Source organism: Erythrolamprus reginae, chromosome 7, assembly GCF_031021105.1.
Source record: "Erythrolamprus reginae isolate rEryReg1 chromosome 7, rEryReg1.hap1, whole genome shotgun sequence".
Taxonomy (NCBI): domain Eukaryota; kingdom Metazoa; phylum Chordata; class Lepidosauria; order Squamata; family Dipsadidae; genus Erythrolamprus; species Erythrolamprus reginae.
Window position 1 is genome coordinate 25,433,291 of NC_091956.1, and position 17,413 is coordinate 25,450,703.

Here is a 17,413-nt window from a genome sequence, read left to right on the forward strand (position 1 = left end):
TTTATTTATTGGATTTGTATGCCACCCCTCTCCGTAGACTCGGGGCGGCTAACAACAGTAGTAATAAAGACAGCATATAACAATCCAATATTAAAACAGTTAAAAACCCTTATTATAAAACCAAACATACATACAGACATACCATGCATAAAATTGTAAAGGCCTAGGGGGAAAGGGTATCTCAGTTCCCCCATGCCTGGAGGCAGAGGTGGGTTTTAAGAAGCTTACGAAAGGCAAGGAGGGTGGGGGAAATTCTAATCTCTGGGGGGAGTTGGTTCCAGAGGGCCGGGGCCGCCACAGAGAAGGCTCTTCCCCTGGGTCCCGCCAAGCGACATTGTTTAGTTGACGGGACCTGGAGAAGACCAACTCTGTGGGACCTAACTGGTCGCTGGAATTCGTGCAGCAGAAGGCGGTCCCTGAGATAATCTGGTCCGGTGCCATGAAGGGCTTTATAGGTCATAACCAACACTTTGAATTGTGACCGGAAACTGATTGGCAACCAATGCCGACTGCGGAGTGTTGGTGTAACATGGGCATATTTGGGAAAGCCCATGATTGCTCTCGCAGTTGCATTCTGCATGACCTGAAGTTTCCGAACACTTTTCAAAGGTAGCCCCATGTAGAGAGCGTTACAGTAGTCGAGCCTCAAGGTGATGAGGGCATGAGTGATAAAAAGAAACAAAAGAAGACAATAGGACAGGGACGGTAGGCACAATGGTGCGCTTAGGCACGCCCCTTACAGACCTCTTAGAAAGGGGGAAAGGTCAATTGTAGATAGTCTAAGGTTAAAGGTTTTGGGGTTAGGAGTAGAAACCACAGAATCAGGTAGTGCATTCCAGGCGTTGATTACTCTGTTGCTGAAGTCGTATTTTTTGCAGTCTAGTTTGGAGCGGTTGACATTTAGTTTAAATCGATTTCGTGCTCGTGTGTTGTTACGGTTGAAGGTGAAGTAGTCGTTAACAGGTAGGACATTTTGGTATATGATTTTATGAACTATAATTAAGTCGGAATGGAGATGACGGAGTTGTAAGTTGTCTAAACCAAGAATTTCAAGTCTGGCGGAGTAAGGTACAGTAATACCTCATGATACGAACTTAATTGGTGCAAGGAGGAGGTTCGTAAGACGAAAGGTTCGTAAGACGAAACATTGTTTCCCATAGGAAACAATGTAAAGTCAATTAATCCGTGCAACCAAAAAACCCCCCACAAAAAAACGGCTTTCGGCGACTGCTGGGAAGCCGCGCGGCTGTTTTAAAAGGTGACAGCCGGCCTGGGGGGCTTCCCAGGACCCCCCCGAACCCGGGTTCGGAGTTCGGGGGGGTGCTGGGAAGCCCCCCAGGCCGGCTGTGACCTTTTAAAACAGCCACGCCGCTTTGCAGCTGTCTCCCGAAGCCGAACGCGGAAGTTCGGCTTTAGCGTTCGGCTTCAGGAGACAGCTGAGACAGGAGACAGCACCAATTCTACAGTGCTTTTTTTTCCTTTAAAGTTTTATTTCCTTATTTTTTCAGGGTTTCATCCTGCTTTTTTGAGGGTCAACTCCATCTAGCCACACTTCCTTGTTTCTGCCCCCCATTCTTCTTTCATATACCGTATTTTTCAGAGTATAAGACGCACCGTTTTTCTCCCTAAAAGAGGCTGAAAAATTGGGTGGGTCTTATACTCTAAATGTAGCTTTTGTCTAAGCTATTTTTCAGCCCTAACTAGCTGCTAACGATCTTCCCAGCTCTTACCTTGCAGGCTCTTTCATGGTTTCTCTCTGCAAATAATGTTTTCCAAGCCCTAAGGTTTTTTTTTTCATTGCTCTAACTTGCTTCTAATATTTCTTTTCAGCCTTTCAAGCTCTTATCGGCTTGAAAGCTCTTTCACTGTTACTCTCTCTGAATAAGGTTTTTTAAAGCCATAACCAAGGGATAAAATAATGTGCTGAAGCTGACCAGACTAAGGATGCTAGCCAGATGAATATGCACAGTGTCAGAAACTTGGGTTCGGCACATGCACAGAAGAAGAAAACTTCGGAATTTTTTTTAAATGGTGGTGCCCACAGACCAGCACCAACTGATCTGGTTTGGTGACATCGTCATGACATCACCAGTGGGTCACTACCGGTTCAGGTGAACCGCTCCGAACCAGTGTTCCCCGTATGCTGCGCGCGTGCACATGTGCGTGCCCCAAAATACCTCCCCGCACACCCTTTTCCATGAGTACACGCTCCCCATCCCCCTGCCAGCCCGTGGGGGGGGCGGGGGCGGGGAGGTGTCGGCAGTAGGAGGAAAGGGAGCCGCGGCTGCCCCTGCTTCCCCACGGTGCCTCCGGCCCCCTCGCGCCCCTGGCCTCTCGGCCCTGCCCCCCACCCGCCCGATCCACCCCCTCTCCTCCTCCGCCGCCTCCTGCCTTGGGGCGCGACTTCTTCTGGGCGGGTGCGGCTTCTCGGGACGAAAGCGCTCCCAGCCAGGGGGCTGCGAGAGAGGGCTTTCTCCGTGCGCTTCGGGAATGCCCGCCCTGCCCCTCTCGCAGCCCCTTCGCTGGGAGCACTTTCGTTCCAGACTTTCAGCAAGGGGGCTGCAGTAGAGGCAGGGCAGGCATTCCTGAAGCACTCGGAGAAAGCTCTCTCACAGCCCCCTCACTGACAGAGAGAGAGGGAGAGAGAAAGTAAGTGAGAAAGAGAGAGAGTGAGAAAGGGGAGAGAGACATAGCAAGAGAGAGAAGAGAAAGAAAGCAAGAGAGATAGAAAGAAAGAGAGAGAAAGAAAGCAATAGAAAGAGAGAAAGAAAACGAGAGAGAAAGAGAGAGAGAGAGAGAGCAAGAGGGGGAGAGAGATAGAAAGAGAGGGAGAGAGAAAGTGAGAAAAAGAGAAAGAGAGCAAGAGGGGGAGAGAGAAAGAGAGAGAAATGACTCTTGATTTAAAGCATATGGTAAAAAGCACCCAAATAATAACAGAGAAAAAACCCCCCAGCCGTTTTGTGTGTGTGTGTGTGTGTGTGAACTCTTGAACCATTTCCAATAGCTCACCTGTTATTGGAAATGGTTCAAGAGTTCACACACACACACACACAGACACACACAAGGGGGGAGGAGACAGGGATGGAAAAAGAGGAGAAGATAGTAATAATAGTAATAGATTTTGGTTTTGTTTTATTATTAATTTCTTTTAATAAAAAACGGGAATTTTTTTCTTATTTATTTATTTATTTTTAATTAATTAATTATACATACATACATACATACATACATACATACTTCTATGCCGCCCAGTCCCAAAGGGACTGTCGCTCAGACACTATACTTTTCCGCCCACACTGAAAAAAAATTAGAGGGAACATTGCTCCGAACCCACCCTGAACTATTCCCATTGCGGTCGACTTGCTGCCTTGTGTACCATATCATAGGCTTGCTGCCTTTTCACAGATTAAAAATGATTCCATCCATTTCCCCATCTCAACATTTGACCAACCTACACAACGTGCTTCCAATAAATCCACCTCTTTATATTCCAGAACAGGCCTGTACATAAAACTAATCCAATCTTATTTCAGCCTCGGATGTAAATCGCAGACGTGCATTGACAAATGACTCAGTGGGGTGTCTGACATTTCCTGTCTACCATCAGAAAATTTATTTTTACCTCACAGATTACAAGCAAACCCAACCAGAAATGCCATGGTCTTTCATGGACACATGATTAAACCCTCGCAGCGCATTAACATTTAGAGTGTGTTATTTCTATTAAAACGATATTTCACCATAAAACAAATTGGAGAGAGAAATAAAAAAGATATTTTAAATTATCCCACCTCTCAGAGATAGGGAAAAGAAACTGAAATTGTTTTTAATGAATACAGTGGTACCTCTACCTAAGAACGCCTCTACTTAAGAACTTTTCTAGATAAGAATCGGATGTTCAAGATTTTTTTGCCTCTTCTTAAGAATTATTTTCTACTTAAGAACCCGAGCCCGGAAAAATTTCCCAGGAAATTTGAGAGCGGCACGAAGGCCTGGCCAGTTTCCTGCCATTCCCCCTTTAATCCCGGAGCCTTTCGGTGGTGCTTAAGAAGGCTTTCGCAGTCCAGATGGCAGCCGCGTGCTCCTCCTTGCCGCCTCTTTTTTTTTTTAAGCCTTAAAGTTTTGGATTTTTTTTATTCCCCTCACCTCCCCTTCTTCCTTCAGCAGCGACTGTCTTCCTCCTCCTCCTCTTCCTCCTCCTCCTCCCACCCAAATTCGAGGTTTTATTTCTTTCCTAAGGGGTTTGCACGCATTATTACATTGATTCCTATGGGAAATATTGCTTCTACTTACAAACTTTTCTACTTAAGAACCTGGCCACGGAACGAATTATTTATTTATTTTATTTTATTTATTCGATTTTTATGCCGCCCTTCTCCTTAGACTCAGGGCGGCTTACAACATGTTAGCAATAGCACTTTTTAACAGAGCCAACATATTGCCCCCACAATCCGGGTCCTCATTTTACCCACCTCGGAAGGATGGAAGGCTGAGTCAACCTTGAGCCGGTGATGAGATTTGAACCGCTGACCTTCAGATCTGCAGTCAGCTTCAGTGGCCTGTATTAAGTTCTTAAGTAGAAGTACCACTGTATATTAAAACTGAAATGTTGAAGAAAGAATGTAACCTGACGCTGAACTTGCATTCGAAATAGCCGTAAATATTTCATTCATCACATGTTTATACAAGATATCCCTAAGAGATAGCTATGGCAAATATTCTATTGTAGGGAAATCTCAATAAACCAGATAAAAACACAGTGTATTCCGGCTTGCTTGTTTATTTGCTTGGTGGCTTCATGCCTTTCAAACTCTGGCAGATTACAATACGTTTCTTTAATACCAAGGAATGCATTGAACAATTGCCTTTGAAAAGCCCATATTGTTCCCAACAATAGATCCATTCAGAAGCCTTTTTCGATATTCAGAGTGCTTGAGCAGGCAACCCCATAACATACATGAAGTAGGAGGCCCACGTTGATTTCCATCTGAAGGTTAACCTCCTCCAAAGATTTCAGTGGAATAAAAACATCATGACTGAGCTGAAGATGGCAGAGAAATGCCTGAACCTGAAGATGCTCAAAAACAGTGCTCAAAATCAGCATTCCCCAATCTCTCCCTTTGTATGTACAGTGTTCCCTCGATTTTCGCGGGTTCGAACTTCGCGAAACATCTATACCACGGTTTTTCAAAAATATTAATTAAAAAATACTTCATGGTTTTTCCCCCTATACCACTGTTTTTCCTGCCCGATGATGTCATATGTCATTGCCAAACTTTCGTCTGCCTTTAAAAAACATTTTTTTAAATAAACTTTAATAAATAAACATGGTGAGTAATAATCTAAATGGTTGCTAAGGGAATGGGAAATTGTAATTTAGGGGTTTAAAGTGTTAAGAGAAGGCTTGGGATACTGTTCATAGCCAAAAATAGTGTATTTACTTCCGCATCTCTACTTCGCGGAAATTCGAGTTTTGCGGGCGGTCTCGGAACACATCCCCTGCAAAAATCGAGGGAACACTGTATATATACATACGTACGTACGTACATACATACATACATACATTGCTGCCACTTTATGGGTGTGGCTTATTTTGTGGGTGTCACTTGATGGTCATGTGACCAGGTAGGAGTGGCTTGACAATTATGTGACTGGGGTGGCTTAAAGGTCATGTGACTGGGTGGGAATGGCTTACCAACTAAGATAAGTTTTTGAATAGGTGCTTGGACTCTTTTTCAGTTGATTAAGTCACACTATTTGAATAGCCACAAAAAGGACAAATGATAGACAGTGTTATTTGTTGAGGAGCACAGTAACATTTTAATGTTTTGTACTGAACCAACAAGGTTCAGTATGATAACAGATTAGGCAAGTAGCTCAATTTTCTTTCATTGCTATAAAAGTTCAGTTCTAGATAATGATTAAAATGATTAAAGCAGTTTATGGGTAAAAACATACCATTTAATTATTTCCTATTTTAAAAATAATTAAGGATTATACTAAGATACTTGAGAAGGAAAGACAATCAAAAAACCTATTAAGTATTCAATAAATAGTGTGTAAACTTACTACCCCCTCTGAGTTCGTCCCCCCCGGGGGGTAGCAGCCCATTACTGCAAATACTTCATAAAGGACTTTTATGAAACAACAAGGAACATCTCCGAAAAAAATGTTATCTTGAGAAAAGAAGCTACCTTTTCTGAAAGTTACACTACCTTTCTCCGACCAAGAGAAAAAGAGAAGAAATACTGAGATTCTTGGAGATGTCAATATACTGATTTTATATGTTAAGACAGATAAATTTAGAAAAACACCCCAAGTTTAAAAAATCGATTGGAAAATTAGTATGTGATACTACGGCATACAGCCTGCATAAGTACAGTGGTACCTCATCTTACGAACGCCTCTTCTAACGAACTTTTTGAGATACAAATCCGGTGTTTAAGATTTTTTTGCCTCTTCTTCCGAACTATTTTTACCTTACGAACCCAAGCCGCTGCTGCTGGGATGAAGGGGTTTGTTTCCCCCCCCTTTTTTGAAGAAAGAAAAGGGAGGGGCGGCTTGGAGGGGGAAAGAGTTTGCATTTAAAAAAGTAGGAGAACAGCGTGCTTGCGCAGGCACTGAAAGGGTGTCTTTTGAAGAAAGAAAAGAGAGGGGCGGCTTGGAGGGGGAAAGAGTTTGCATTTTAAAAAGTAGGAGAACAGTGTGCTTGCACAGGCACTGAAAGGGTGTCTTTTGAAGAAAGAAAAGGGAGGGGCGGCTTGGAGGGGGAAAGAGTTTGCATTTAAAAAAGTAGGAGAACAGTGTGCTTGCACAGGCACTGAAAGGGTGTCTTTTGAAGAAAGAAAAGGGAGGGGTGCCCCCCTTGCCTTTCTTCCTTCCCACTCACCCTTTAGCCTAGCCTTGCTTCTTCCACCCGCCCCCTTTAGCTGCTCCTCCCTGCCCTCTGTTCGCCTTCCTTCTAAAGTTTGGGATTTTCCTGAAGGATTTGCAGGCATTATTTGCTTTTACATTGATTCCTATGGGAAACATTGTTTCGTCTTATGAACTTTTCACCTTACGAACCTCCTCCTGGAACCAATTAAGTTCGTATCATGAGGTACCACTGTACTTCACTATGTTTTTCCTTAATCATTTCAGCCCTGGACTGTCCCAAAGTGACAATTTGCATTTTTGAGGCATATTAGTGTATTATTTTATTTTTTCGTAATCAACACAATATGCCAGTTGTAACAGGTTTTGCATGTAGAGAAAAAGAAATGTCAAAATAGCAGGGACAGCTGTGGTTATCGGAGTTTATATCTTTTCACGTGAATCTTAAATACATATAAGATAAAATCTGAAAGTACTCTAAATATCAAAGAGTTTATGCAAGGTCCAAAGTGGAGCTGTTTAGAATTTCTTGCAATTAGATAATGCTAGTGCTGTCATCCTCTGCTTCTCGTCAACCTTGATTGATCTCCAAAACTCAGCAGAGTTAGTTACAGTATTGCACAAATTGAGGATTACTTGGTAATTTCTTTTAGTAAACTTTCTTTTTTTCAACAATTCATACATTAATCCATATATCTTTAAATGTTACAGTATTGTAAATGCATGCTTATATTTATACACTTTTTAATCAATCATTCATATATTCTTAATATATAAGACATTTATTACAGGTACATTTTCATGAAATTATTATGCTTCTAATATATATATATATAGGATTCAGAAATTTCTGGTGACATTTCGACGAGGTCCCACTCGTCATCTTTAGCCTGAAGATGATGAGTGGGACCTCGTCGAAACGTCGCCAGAAATTTCTGAATCCTACACGGGAAGAAACCCGAATATGCCAAGACCGTCATACCTGTACCCGTGAAAATCTACGAAAACAAATATATATATATATATATATATTGTCTTCTGGAATATCTACCAATTAATTTTAAACACCACCCACCCACCCCCATTTAGCTGCTATTAGCTTAGTTTACCAAGATAGTTACTCTTTTTCATGTCTTTTAATTTTAAGCCATATTTGCTTAGTCCCCCCCTCCCATTTTATCATAACCAAACGCCCCATAGAAAGCAATACTCATTTGTATAGTTTTCTTAAATTACCATTATGCTTTTCGTATCAGTCTTCATTACTTTAACGATCTTATTCCAAATCATTTAGTTCTTCAAGTCTCAACATAGTATATTTTCCAAATACACCTAAAGTGATCTCATTTATAACATAATAATCAATCATAAAGGATTTTTCATTTAAACTGCTTCCATTCTTTCTAATTTTTAGATACCCACCTTTAAAACTGGTAATTAACTATATTCAATCAGAAAATTTAGTCTATCACCACTGTCAATTTATCCTTCTAGTATATAATATCAACCTACATAAATAGAACAAAGGATTCTTCGCTCTTAATTAAGTAGTTAAATCGATTATAGATTTTCAAATTTTAGGATTATTTGGTAATTTCAAGGTTATGGAAGAAGTGTAAAAATAAAAAAAGAAAAATTTGGGAAAAGAAATTGTCAGATCAATTATTCAGCTCTGTAGGGAAGAGTTCACGGATGCTGTCATCAGGAGCTCAGCTCATCATGCATACACACACAATTAAATCTGCTTTGTTATTTGTCAGACCGCGTTTGAGGGTTAAATCTATCAGGAAGCATTTCGAAACTTTTGCTTAATGGAAGTCATTATTGTAATTTTGTATAATTTTTTTCATTGTGCATCTTGTTTTCCTCTGCTTAGGAGAATGCTTCTGTTTTGAAAAACCCGTGAGATTATTTACTCTTCCATTTGAGTGTTCATTTCCTATGTGTTATCTCACATCAGATGACAAACAGCAAGATGAGACCTTGCGGGAAATTTCCCTGCAATTTAGAAAATAAAAATAATTGGCAGTGTCTCCTCTCCCAGCTGGGCTTGATTCAGCTAGCAATTTGAAGATAGGGATTCAATGTATTCTAAGACAGTTTAATTCTTATAAAGAGTGTATGTTCACCTGTTCATTCCTTTATAAAAATAATGGCTAGGGAAGCGCGTCCTCTTAAGTACCGAAAGATAACTGAAGATCTCTATGCACAGTGACTGGCAATGCTTATGGCAGGGATGCCAAACCTTTTTTGGCCTGGGTGCCAAAAGGGTGTGAGCGCGCATGATATGCCATAATGCAATGCCCTCCACCTATGCGTGCACACAACCCCAAGCTGCCCTCCCACTCGCATGCGTACAGGCCTCACTGAAGCCTCCAGACGTCTGGTAGAGCCTGGGAAGAGAGAAAAATGGGCAATCGGAAGTTCACAGACTAACTTCCGGTTGTCCCATTGGGTCATTTTTCACCACCCCCAGGGTTCAGGAGGCTTTCCTGAAGCCTGGAGAGAGCAAAAACGGCTGGAAAGAAGGCTGAAATCAGCTGGCCAGCATGCACATGTGTGCTGGAGATAGAATAAAAGAATAGGATAGAATAGAATAGAATAGATTGGAATAGAATAGAATAGATAAGAATAGATTGGAATAGAATAGAATAGATTGGAATACGTTGGAATGGATTAGAATGGAATGGATTAGAATGGAATAGAATGGAATAGAATGGAATAGAATGGAATAGAATGGAATAGAATGGAATAGAATGGAATGGATTGGAATGGAATGGAATAGATTGGAATGGAATGGAATAGATTAGAATGGAATAGAATGGAATAGAATGGAATGGATTGGAATGGAATGGAATGGAATAGATTGGAATGGAATGGAATAGATTAGAATGGAATAGAATGGAATAGAATGGAATAGAATGGAATAGAATGGAATAGAATGGAATAGATTGGAATGGAATGGAATGGAACGGAACAGATTGGATTGGAATAGAATAGAATAGAATAGAATAGAATTTTATTGGCCAAATGTGATTGGACACACAAGGAATTTGTCTTGGTGCATATGTTCTCAGTGCACATAATAGAAAAGAAAAGTTTGTCCTGAGTCTGCAGAGAGGGGCGGCATACAAATCTAATAAATTATTATTATTATTATTGTTGTTGTTGTTGTTGTTGCTGTTGTTGCTGCTGTTGTTGTTCTTGTTATTGTTGTCAAAAATCATAAGGTACAACACTTAATGATAATCCGGGTACATATAAGCAATCAAATCATATTAGGAACCAGTCAATATAAATTGTAAGGATACAAGCAACAAAGATACAGTCATTAGTGAGAGGAGAATGGGTGATGGGAACGATGAGAATATTACTAGTAGTGCATACTTAGGAAATAGTTTGACAATATTGAGGGAATTATTTCTTTACCAGAGTGATGGCATTCGGGAAAAAAATGTTTTTGTGTCTAGTTATGGTGTGTAGTGTTTAAGGCATCGTTTGATGATAGGAGTTGAATTAGTTTGTAACATAGGGCAACACCTCACGTGCCCACATATATAGCTCCGTGTGCCACCTGTGGCATGTGTCCATAGGTTTGCCATCTCTGGCCTATGGCATAATGAGCCGAGGTGGTGCAGCAGGTAGAGTGCAATACTGCAGGCCACTAAAGCTGATTATAGATCTGCAGGTCAGCGGTTCAAATCTCATCACCGGCTCAAGGTTGACTCAGCCTTCCATCCTTCCGAGACGGGTAAAGTGAGGACCTGGATTGTGGGGACAATATGCTGGCTCTGTTAAAAAGTGCTATTGCTAACATGTTGCAAGCCGTCCTGAGTCTAAGAAGAAGGGCGGCATAAAAAAATTGAATAAATAAATAAATAATATAAGATGAAGAAACATCTATACTCACATGTTTGTAGACAAGATCCAATAGGCTCAATCTTACATTAAATATAGAGAAACATGAAATGCAAGTCATATTTCTGCCCATTTCCCCCTGTTAATGGGAACATTGTCAATTCATTCTTAGGAAGAAGAGGTTGTTTTCTATAAAACAAGAAGAAGGAGAAAATGTAGGGACAACAGTGGTGGGTTCCTACCGTTCGGACCGGTTTGTGTGAACCGGTGGTGGAAATTTGGCCACAGTCACTGAACCAGTAGTGAAGACTGGCTTGCCACACCCCTGAACCGTTTCCCTGGTCGCTGCTGCTTGAAAGTGGCTGGCAAATAACCCTCTGCGCATGTGCAAAGGCTTCCGCGCATGTGCAGAAGGTCAGTACCCGGATGTAACTTCTGACACGACACACACACAAACACTTCTGAACCAGCAGGGAAGGTAACAGAAACCCAAAATGGGAGAGTGTTCCTAACGCCCCCACCACGCCCCCGCTTGAGATTTCGCTTGCCGCGCATGCGCAGAGGCTGAATCTTGTGCCTGCACACCCGTAACGGCCGAGGAGGGTGCTCCAGTAGTGCCGAAGATGAGCAACCCTTCACTGCCCATGCCTGAGGGACAATATCCATGAATAGGTCAAATGGCAGAGAAAGAAGGAAAAGATGCTCTCAGGGAAGCAGGGTGTAGTTGTAGAGCCTCTTAGAGATGTTCTCTTACTTTTGAGATGCTGAGAGTTAAACGCCAATGTATCAGTATCAGGTATGGGTACCACATTAGGAAGGCTGGACAAAGAGTGAAAGGGTGGACATTGCTTGAAGAACATGGAATGACAGACAGCCCATTTGTAAAGTACCAGCTGAGCTGCAATTTGTGATTCAAGCTTAGCTGCCTGTCTGCATCCTCAAACTCTAGCTCGGAGACCAAAAAAAAGGCAAAATACATGTCCCATATTGTTAAAAATCCCTAATCTCGCAAGACTTTTGCAATGCCCTTTTGTGAAAGTTGGGGAAAGTTGAAACCTAACTTGATCAATTCAAAAAAAAAATTCCCCACTCTCCCACTTTTGTAAGATTCTCTGTAGTATTTTAAAATGAAAATTCAAGATAATTGGAATATTGCTCAAAAAAATTAAGGGAACATTTAAACAACACAATATAACTCCAAGTAAATCAAACTTCTATGAAATCAAACTGTCCACTTAGGAAGCAACACTGATTGACAATCAATTTCACATGCTGTTGTTCACATTCAAGTTTGTACAGAACGAAGTATTAAATGAAAATATTTCATTCATTCAGATCTAGGATATGTTATTTGAGTGTTCCCTTTATTTTTTTGAGCAGTATATACCCATGTATATTTTCACGGGTACAGGTATGGCGGTCTTGGTATATTCGGGTTTCTTCCCTTGGCGACGTTTCAATGAGGTCCCACCCGTCATCTTCAGGCTGGTGCTTCTGTCCTTGTTCTAGGGCAAACACAGCGAGACCTGAGCTGCCTTCCTTCTATAAAAGGCTATAAAGTGTTCCCTCGATTTTCGCGGGTTCGAACTTCGCGAATAGCCTATACCACGGTTTTTCAAAAAATATTAATTAAAAAATACTTCGCGGGTTTTTTTCTATACCACGGTTTTTCCTGCCCGATGACATCATACGCCAAACTAATAATTTTTGCAAATAAATAACAAAAAATAATAATTATTGTTAATAAATAATTATGTTTATAAATACCAGGATCACTAAGTGTCTTATTCAACGGTGAGTACCAGTAATAATGATGAGTAAATGGTTGTTAAGGGAATGGGAAATGGTAATTTAGGGGTTTAAAGTGTTAAGGGATGGTTTGTGATACTGTTCATAGCCAAAAATGGTGTATTTACTTCCACATCTCTACTTCGTGGAAATTCGACTTTCGCGGGCAGTCTCGGAACGCATCCCCCGCGAAAATCGAGGGAACACTGTATATATATATATGTTTTAAACCTAGAGTAGCCTCTTGATATTGATAAGGCTGTATGGATAGTTGAGCCCCATTTTATTTTCCTTTTTGTAGAAATTGCTTTCTCTTTCACCCAATATTTTAATATTTATATCTCATCCCCTAATAGAAATGTCTATGTGTTAAAGGGGCAGTGTTATTGTGTATCTCAATCTGTAGTTGTTTTTTACATATGTGATCCTTACAAAACTTCTTTAAAACGGAATGCGGCTCTTATGACTTAGTTATAGCAATAGCAGTGCCACTTAGACTTATATGCCACTTCACAGTGTTTTGCAACCCTCTCTTAAGTGGTTTTACAAAGTCAGCCTATTGCCCCCAACAATCTGGCTCCTCATTTTACTGACCTCGGAAGGATGGAAGTCTGAGTCAACCTTGAGCCGGTTCAGAATCGAACTGCTGGCCGTTGTCAGAATTAGTTTGCAATACCGCATTCTAACCACTGCACCACCACGGCTCAGGGTCAACTTGGCATAGGTGCCATCCTGACATCCTTGCCCCCTGCATGAATGCCCTTGATTACTAAACCCAAGCTATCGAATTAAGAACGCACTGTCCCTGCTTCCCTCTTTCTAATATACAATTGTATTTTGATTTTCAGCAACAGTTGGCCAAGAATATTAAATTTGGCCAACCCTCACAAATGACAGTATCTGTAAAAACACCCGGGGAAGCTAGTGGAAGTTTGGAAGCAGATGTGTTGCTGAATAACCCCATGGAGACGGTGATGCCACCAGATGTGGTCCTTCCAGAGAACCACCACAAAGTAAGTAATTGACAGTGAAGGGCCAATTACCAGTCTTCAAAACGAACATTTATAGAAGATGTTCAATGACATCATTCAAGGATGATGAATTATGTATCGCAAAGAAATCCAGTATTTGGGAGACTTCCTGATCGACAAGCTCAGCCTCTTAGCCACTGAGCCACCGTATTCCCTAAGTGCACAACTTTATATACTTGAAGTACAGCCTCCTGTTCCTTCAGGCACTGGGAGTCTCTGCAAATCATGAAATCTGATTCAAGGGGGTCTGGTTTTTTGACTAGTGCAGTTAATTCTTTACAATTCAAAGCTGTGTACCCACTAACTATGACAACATATTGTTTTAACAGTGTAGTCTTTTGGATTCAAAGGCTAAGGGAAGCTCTAGATCAGTGATGGCGAACCTTTTTTCCCTTGGGTTCTGAAAGAGCGTGCGCGCCCACTATCGTGCATGTGTGAGCACTGACACCCATAAGTCACTGCCTCGGGAGGGCGAAAACAGCTTCCCCTGTTCCCTGGAGGCCCTCTGGAGGCTGGAAACGGCCTGTTTCCCAATATCTGGTGGCCCTAGTAGGCTTGTGTTTTGCCCTTCCCAGGCTCCAAATGCTTCCCTGGAGGCAGAGGAAGGTACAAACGCCCTCCCCCATCCATCCGGAGGCTCTCTGGGACCCCAAAACACCCACCCAGAGCCTCTGTGCGATCCAAAAATTAGTTGGCCAGTACACACGTGTACGTTGGAGCTGAACTAGGGCAACGGCTCGCGTGCTAGCAGATATGGCTCCCCATGCCACCTGTGGCACCCGTACCATAGGTTTGCCATCACTGCTCTAGATGGAGACGAGCACATAAAGCCATGCGTGCAATTCCTGAGGGTAAAGTCAAACCCATCTTTTTCTAGGATCTACTCCTGGTCCTATTGCTTTGCCAAGGGTTGGAGAAATTGCATGGTTGGGTTGCTTATGTAGAAAGGAAGAATTGTTGTACCTAATTTCAGCAAAATATCCTGGAGCAAAGCAAAGATTCTAATCTATTGACTCTTATCAATAACTGAAACAAGGATAGAAAATACAAGGCTTTAACCAGGGATTGACAACTCTTTGGTCCTTTGTTCCCTAATCTCATCTTTAAAGCCTTTTCCTATTTCTTAGGATCACAAAGAGTATTGCTAGTGACACTTATGAGCAAAATATGTGCCTTGTTTTGTCTGTGGAGCTTCTCCATCATCCAGGTCATGGTTGTCCCAACAGTGCTTTTTTTTCAAGAGGCAGATGGACTTTCTGATTTTTCTTTGAAAACATTTTGCTTCTCATCCAAGGAGCTTCTGCAGCTCTGAAGCTCGTCCAGCGAAATGTCTTCAAAGAAAAATCTGAAAGTTCAGTTACCTTTGGGTGCCTTTGTTTTGGTTTGGTGGGATGGTTACAGAAGTCTTCTGGGGCCACAAAAAATAGGACTGGCACACCATGTGTGGCCTGTGATTTATATACCCCATCCCTCGGGTAAATGATTGCCAAAGGATAATTGCACCAAAACTCCAAGTTTCTTGACTTTTGATGAAGATCAAATGCTTCCTACTGCAGAAACCTTTTTAAAAGGTCTTTTAGGAATGTTCTTCTCCAGACGACATTGGAGTAGAATAGAATAAATAGAATAGAATTCTTTATTGGCCAAGTGTGATTGGACACACAAGGAATTTATCTTTGGTGCATATGCTTTGGTGCATAAGGACTGTGTATATATTGCTTAACAGCATCCAAAATGGGAAGAGGCTTTTAATAAAGGAGACAAAATGAATGCATATTTTGCCTCTAGCTTGACTTTTTAGTAGGACTGGACACATTAAAAAAAGAAAGAAAGAAAGGTGAGAACATTTGGATTACAGTGCACACTCAATTGATCCAATCATTTTTTTAAAAAACATGAGAATATTTGGATTTATAACACACAATTGACCCACTCCCTTATACATAAGTAGTGCATGCATTTATGAATAACCTTCATTAAACTCTTACTAAATTCATAGGTTTTTTTAAAAAATAAGCTTTTTCGTGTTGTTTTTTCATAGCTGTATCAAAGGTAAAGGGAGGAAAACTAGAAAAACATCCATTCTTTTAGGCTTGCCATCCAGCTTCTTCTTTCATGGTTTTAAATAACTGGAAAAGAAGGGAGCAAATTTGTTTATTCAATTTGTCCAACAAATTGAAATGGAATTAGATTAGGTATTACAACAAAACATTGTAATGGGATCTTCTTTTGACTATAATATAAAGGCATTTGGTGCTTCTAGAAAATATGAATCTACAATATATCGGAAGTTGCAATAGTTTTGTATGATATTTATATATATTTTTTCCTAGTCAGTTGTGATGCCAGATTCCTTAAGTCCCGCAGGTCTGGGCGAAAGAAGTCAGGACAGAGATGAAAAGGTAACAGAAATAAAACATTAGTGGCACTTATTTCTTAGGGGCCACTTCTAATATTACAACAAATTGCACCAAATGTCTAATCACATTTTTTAATGGGCAGCTCAGACCTCTACCTCTGAACCTGGAGTTGTAGCTGCTGAGATAAAACCATGTATGGCTTTAAATGTTATGATATTTATCGCTTGTGCCTGTTGACCTTCTATTGGTTCCAGTCGGTTTATTTGCACCACCTGGCAAAATTGAAAAACAAAATTAGTTTTTCATTGTTTTGAGTTATTTTAACCATCCTCCCATCCAGTCTTTCAAAATGAAAAGTTGGCACGCCACAAAGCAAACTGCTGTCTTTTAGCATCTTTATTTCTAGGATGGGCTCAGCCAGAGAGGGACTCCTGCCGGTTCAGGCTGGTTCTATAGAACCATTAGTAATTTGATCGCCTGGGTCACTGGAACCAGCAGTGACCGAGGTCTGTCATGCACCCAAGCTGTTTCTCAGTGGCGCCTTAGGCGCCATCAGGGGTGGGCTACTGCTCAGACAGGGGGGACACACAGTGGGGTAGCAAAAATGGAACTCCACCCAAGAGCACCCAATTTGCACTGAAAGATGTTGAAAGAAAATGTAGGGCGTCCTGCATAAGCCACGCCCACAGTGTGGTAGTAAAAATGTTGGTAGCCCTTCACTGGGTGCCACCACTGCTTTCAGACTGAACAGGTGGCTGGCCAGTCTTTTCTTAAAATCTTTCAGTGATGAAGCACCTACAGTACAATTTATTTGTTTGCTTGTTTGTTTGTTTGTTTATTAGATTTGTATGCCGTCCCTCTCCGTAGACTCAGGGCGGCTAACAACAACAATCTGTTAGATGTGAAGGTCCTTTTCTAACACGATGGACGAACATCATCACTAGCAGATAATAGCTATACAGTGGTACCTCGAGATACGAGTTTAATTCGTTCCGGACCTGGGCTCTTAAGTCGAGCAGCTCTTATCTCGAACGACTTTTCCCCATAGGAATTAATGTAAATAATTTTAATTGGTTCCAGCCCTCAAAAAACTCACAAAGTTAGTCTAAATTATGCAGAAAGACATGTTTTTAATGAAGAAATGTACATGTACATATAAATGAATAATGAAGTTTCTTTCACTTAACTTGTAAACTTTCTTAAACTTTTAAATTTACATATGTTCAACTTCTCTGCCACCCAATCCTGTAGGACAGAGGTCCCCAACCCTTTTTGCACCAGGGACCGGCTTTAAGCGATCAAGAGAGGAATGGGTGAATGAATGGACGGAGGGTGGGAAGGAAGGAAGGAAAGAGGGAAGGGACAGGAACAGAGGAAGGAAGCAAGGAAACTTATGAAAGGGGAGAGTAAGAGAGGAATGAGTGAAGGGAGGGAGGGAGGGAAGAAGGTGGGAAGGAGAAAGAAAAGAAGAAATAGAGGAAGGGAAGGTAAAAGAGAGAAAGA

The 17,413-nt window shown here is 41.3% G+C and overlaps 1 protein-coding gene across 2 annotated transcripts in view; it reads left to right on the forward strand.

Moving 5' to 3' along the window:
• Positions 1-17,413, forward strand: part of CRACD (capping protein inhibiting regulator of actin dynamics) — a 209,351-nt gene that overhangs the window by 159,439 nt on the left and 32,499 nt on the right. Inside the window, exons 5-6 of one of the 2 annotated variants that reach the window (XM_070757216.1) lie at positions 13,368-13,532; positions 15,884-15,952. In XM_070757216.1, the coding sequence (XP_070613317.1) occupies positions 13,368-13,532; positions 15,884-15,952 (234 nt within the window). The remainder of the gene's footprint in view (positions 1-13,367; positions 13,533-15,883; positions 15,953-17,413) is intronic. The other variant, XM_070757217.1, reaches the window with a different exon arrangement.